General features: G+C 53.9%; 1 protein-coding gene and 1 non-coding gene across 2 annotated transcripts; one reads left to right on the forward strand and one right to left on the reverse strand.

The window, feature by feature from the left end:
• The first annotated feature begins 1,167 nt into the window (after positions 1 to 1,167).
• Positions 1,168 to 1,281, forward strand: PTSG_20028. The gene has a single exon (XR_001137166.1). It is a non-coding gene; the product is annotated as a 5S ribosomal RNA (ribosomal RNA).
• Positions 1,282 to 1,578: 297 nt separating this feature from the next.
• On the reverse strand, positions 1,579 to 4,159 carry PTSG_09096 (uncharacterized protein; the record flags this gene model as incomplete). The annotated part of the gene is made up of 10 exons (XM_004989293.1): positions 1,579 to 1,859; positions 2,076 to 2,125; positions 2,301 to 2,386; positions 2,615 to 2,680; positions 2,825 to 2,875; positions 3,064 to 3,114; positions 3,146 to 3,209; positions 3,378 to 3,444; positions 3,637 to 3,761; positions 4,020 to 4,159. 10 exons carry the CDS (start codon positions 4,157 to 4,159, stop codon positions 1,798 to 1,800), a joined length of 762 nt encoding a protein of 253 aa, XP_004989350.1. The 3' UTR covers positions 1,579 to 1,797.
• Between the last annotated feature and the right edge of the window lie 1,442 nt (positions 4,160 to 5,601).

Raw genomic sequence — 5,601 nt, forward strand, 5'->3', positions numbered from 1 at the left:
AGCAACAACGGCAGCAGTGAGTAGCCTGTCACAGACAGACACAGAAAGAAGAAAGACAGGAGGAGGAGGATGAGCAGAAACACAACACCGTGCACACACACACACACACACACACACACACACACACACACACACACACACATTGGCTGTGATGGTGGTTGATGTCATTTCCCCCCCCCCCTCTGTCATGTGTGTGCTGCTCACTGGTTGAGAGGAAGCATGATCCATTCTCAGGGCTGCCCCTGCACGACGGTGGCTGCTGGCAGTTGTTCTGTCACCACACAACGGTGAGTGTGTGTGTGTGAGAGTGTGCATTGGTGTGTGCCACACGCAGTGGTGTGTGTTGGTTGTGATCCAATCACTCATGCACGGATGGATGGATCGATGGTGGTCCACATGTGTGTGTGGCTGTGTGTGCACGATGACAGCGTGCGCTGTGTTGTTGTTGTTGATGGTGGTGGTGGTGGTGGTTGCTGTGCGCAGTGTGCAAGGGGAAGAAGGGGAAGAGGAGGAGCACGAAGTGGGAGGAAGAAGTGGGAGCACTCCATCTCACCCTCACCTGTCGATGGATGGGTCATTCATGTGGTCGTTGGTTGGTTGGTTGGTTGGTTGGTTGTGCGTGGTTCATCACAGGAGAAGGAAATGGACAACGATGGAAGGAAGGAAAGAAGGATGGAAGGGAGAAGGGGAGGAGAGAGACGGTGTGCACACCCTCCCTGCACATGTGTGTGTGTGTGTGTGTGTGTGTGTGTGTGTGTGTGTGTGCGTGTGTGCGTCAGCGAGGACGACGAAGGGAAGGAAAGGAAGGAAGAGAAGGAACGTGGCACGCACAACCACCAATGTGTGTGTGTGTGTGCACGAACCAATGACACATCCCCCACCTCACTCCACCTCACCTCATCTCACCTGCCTGTCAGCGATGACGACGACCATGATCACCATCACCATTCCCACCACCATCACACACACACCAGCTGCTCAGCAGAAGAAGAAGAATGAAGCAACGGCGAGTGGATTGGTTGGTTGGTTGGTTGGAAAGCAGAATCGGTTGTTTGCTCGTTTCTGCTTGCTGCTGCTGGTTTTTGGTGTGTGTGCGATTTTCCTCTTCTTCTTGCTTGCTTGCTGGCTCTGCGTTGATAAATTGCTTGCCTTTCACCGCTCTCGGCAACGCTCATACCAACGGGATCACGCCCGCTCTCGTCCGATCGCGGAAGCTAAGCCCGTTTGGGCCCGTTCAGTACTGCCGTGGGTGACCAGGCGGGAATCACGGGTGATGTTGCTATCTTCCTTTTTTTTCTCTCTTCATATGGGGTGCTGTAGCTGCTGTGGCGCTTGCTGTCTCTCCTTCACTTCCCTCTTCTCTCTTGTCTTAGCTTGTTGCTTGGTTCGGTTTACTTCTTCTTCTTCTTCTTCTTTGCTTGCTGACTGAGTTGCTTCAACTTGGGGGTGACGAGGTGGTGGCGTGTGTTGGCTCATCTCCCTCTCTCTTGTTGCTTGACTGTAGCGTTGCTTTGCTTCACACACACACACACACACACACACACACACACTGCTTGCCTGACATCGTGTCTTCTCAACGCGTTTACTTCCATGTACTGACGCAGAGGAATCACACACAGGTGGGCTGAACTAATGAACTAGTGACAGAGCTGATCTTGGTTACGCTGTTAAGACATCTTCGTCCTCTCCTCATCCTCCTCATCCTCATCATCACACGCAAACACATCACATGGGGGCATTGTCCTTGGCCGTCTTTCGTCGGTGGGCGAGGGGTGTTGCACCATACAGACTCCTGCATCACATCGTGTGGCGTGTCATTGGGCGTGTCGGACGCCAGCCCTTCCACTTGCATCTTCCCCCTGCGAGCATTTGTGTGTGTGTGTGTGCCCATGAAGGTGTTGGTGGTGGCAGCGAGATGTTGTGAGGTGACCGTGCTGATTCGCACCCCTTCACACGATCCCCTTCGCACACACACACACACACACACACACACACACACACACACACACACACACACACACACACACACACACACACACACACACACACACACACACACACACACACACACAAACCTGCCAGGCGTTGTCGCCACTGAACAGGTTGATCCTGGCAGACTCCAGTGCTGATAGTAGCAAATAGCACAGACAAGACACACGAGTTGGCAGATGGTGAGTGGTTGAATGGACACGAGAACAAGCGAGAACGCACACACCACACCATACTCCCCATACTCACTCCACGACTCCTTGTGCCAATGACTCACTCCCTCACCTGTGTGCACTTGGGTGGAGAGGGACTAGAAGAACTCCTCAAACACAAACACAACGCGTTTCCGCATCATCTCCACCACCTCATCAGGGATCGACCGCAGGACCCTCGGAAGCTGAACACAGTTGAGTGCGTGCGTGCGTGCGTGCGTGTGTGTGTGTGTATGTATGTGTGTGTGTGTGTGTGTGTGTGTGTGTGTGTGTGTGTGTGTGTGTGTGTGTGTGTGTGTGTGTGTGTGTGAGCGACGTGACATGCAAGCCACCACAACCACAATCCCCATCAAAAACCACGTCACCCCTCACGCATCACTTCACATTCCTATATCACCGATCTGTCACCGCACCTCGAGGAGCCTGTGCTCGGGAATGCAAATGCTGAACGTCTCCCAGTCCAGAAGGTCCTGGTAGGGCTGCAAGTGTGCAAAACAGCAAACGCCAGAACATCACATCACAGCACCATGAGCGACGGGGAGTACATCTCCACACACACACACACACACACACACACACACACACACACACACACACACAATGTGTCATTCATCCATACGCACCGGCACGTAGTGATCGACGACAATGACGGGGATGGCACCCGCAGCCATTATCTACGAGGCATGAAGGGGGTGGCAGGAGATGGAAGGTAGGTAAGAGCACGAACAGGACCGAAATCGTCTGCAACACACACACACACACACACACACACACACACACACACACACACACACACACACACAATCACACACACACACACGCACGCACGCACGCATCAGGAGTGGCAGCCAAATCCTTCCACGATGAGCCCAAACTTGGTCTCCAGCGCCAGCTCCGTGTTTGAACTCTTCCTCTGCCTACTTGCACGAGGGGTCATACCCAACCTTCCCCTCACGGCCCATGCGCTCTTCGCCTAACCACCGGCACGCGCACACCAACACAATGTCCCTGCGCATACACAAGCAAACACAAGCGATGTGTGTGTGTATGTGTGTGTGTGAGGTGGATCCAGACAGACACGCACACAGCACCAAAACCAGCTGACTCCGAGGCAACACACGACACACACACGGAACACAAGAACACACAACACAACGTACACGTAGCACACCACACCTGCCATTGTGCAGCTTGGGGAGGTGGTTGCACATGGCATCAAGAACGAGCAGACGTGGTAGTGCCCCTGCACAACAGGAAAGAAGACACACGTCAAGCAGTGGCACCACAACAGGTTTGAAGTGAGGTTGCAGCGGCACAAAAAAGGGCGAGTGGTGGCGCAGTGAGCGACACCAACCCCTCGAAACCCAGCAGCAGCAGCAGTAAACATCGAACCCCACACCGCACCACGTCACATCACACACGCATGCATGCACACACCTGAAGGTGACGAGGTATTTCCTGTTTGTGCGGGCGGAACGCGTCGCTGCTCCGGTGTGAATGAATGTCACCATGAAGAAGAGTGACATGGACACATGGAGGCCGCCACGGTGGTGGAATTCACTGAAGTGGTGTGATGAGATGGAATAGACAGGATTGGTGAAGCGTGTAAGCAACAGCAGTCGCACATGGTGCGTGCCAACCCCATATGCACTTCTGTTTCAACACACACACACACACAAACACACACACACACGCACACACCTACCTGTGTCAGTACCGTGGATCGACGAGGAGGAATGTGATGGACGAGCCAGGGCATGCGACACAGCAAGTCGTTGCCAGCCAGCACTCACCACCGTACCACTTCTAGGAACGAACAGGATTGTTGCGTCCACCGCGCTTGCGGCTGGATCAACGATGAGGATGGATGGCGAGTTGCATGGAATGCCGTGGCAGGAAAAGGTCATTGTCCACAGCCATGCCGCTGCTCCACTTGCATCCGCCGTGTAGCAGTTCATCAAGCGTGCTTGTGTCTGCTGTGTTCGTGCTGCGATCAGTGGTCAGACCCGTAGAGGAGGGTGTTGTGAGACAGCCAGCACGCCGTCTGCAGTGCCCACATGGCTCAACCGGTTTGCAGACTGTTGATGGTGGTCGTGTCAACCACTGCTGTTGTTGCTGCTGCTGTCACTGCTGTCACTGCTGTTGTTGATGGGCTGATGATGAGCACAGAGGTGGTGGGAGTTGCGTCAAAAGGAGGGATGCCGTAGCTGAGGCCGTTGCTGGCGACGACGCCACCTAACCCCAATCGCAGTTGCCAGTGCCCTTGCCGAGTGCATCTTGGATGCTGTTGCCAGACGGTGGGCTGATTGACAGTGTTTGTGGCTTGTCACACATGTGTATGCAACGGGCCAAGAAGGAGACTTGTTTATGGTTGTTCGCTGCTTGCTGGCTGGCTTGCCGTGCACTTGTCGTGCTTTTGTCCCGGTCGCAAGCAGCACAGCAGTTGTTACCCCCTTCCCTTTCGTTCCTCCACGCAGAGCACTGCTCCATCAAGCCGTTCGCCCCTGCCTGTGCGTATCTGTGCGTGTGTGTGTCTGTGCGTCCATCACACAGCAGTGAACCCCTTTCAACAACAAAGCAGAAAGTGCTGACTCGGCACAATTCTGTTTGTGTTTGTGTTTTGTGGGGAAGAAGGCAAGAAGGAAGATGCGTGCAACGGCAGTGACAGTGCTGCTGTGGTTGGTTGGTGGCAGTGTGCTGTGTGCTGTGGTGCTGCTGCTCAGCCGCCGTGGCGAGCGTCGTCTCCATTGCACCAAGATCAAGGTGTGTGTGTGTGTGTGTGTGTGTGTGTGTGTGTGTGTGTGTGTGTGTGTGTGTGTGTGTGTGTGTGTGTGTGTGTGTGTGTGTGTGTGTGTGTGTGTGTGTGTGTGTGTAACGACTTGCATGCCCATCCCCTCGTCCCATCGCTGCGCTCACCTACCAACACCTCTCCCCCCCCCTCCACATACACACACACTCGCACAGACCGCGCTGACAATCAAGACGTTTGCGTTTGCTGGCAACATGGCGCAGACATCCATGACGTGTGATGCGTGTGCCACGCTTCTGCTACACCTTCAACTTTTCCCCTCAAGCGCCGTTGAGTACGGCTACCAATGCTTCTTCTGCGAACACCCAAGCTGAATTCCACCGCGCAGTCTCGGCGGTGTGTGTGTGTGTGTGTGTGTGTGTGTGTGTGTGTGTCTGTGTGTCTGTGTGTGTCTGTGTCTGTGTGTGTGTGTGTCTGTGTGTGTGTCTGTGTCTGTGTGTGTGTGTGTGTGTCTGTAACGCTTTAATGTGTGCTAATATAATTCTCACCACCTCCCCCCCAACACTCGGAAGACCATAATCTCTCCATATGCATTAGTATGTTCTATGGATATAAATAATCTCCCCGATAAACATTACATAAAAAACAACC

This window comes from Salpingoeca rosetta (genome assembly GCF_000188695.1).
Source record: "Salpingoeca rosetta unplaced genomic scaffold supercont1.29, whole genome shotgun sequence".
In the NCBI taxonomy this organism is placed as follows: Eukaryota; class Choanoflagellata; order Craspedida; family Salpingoecidae; genus Salpingoeca; species Salpingoeca rosetta.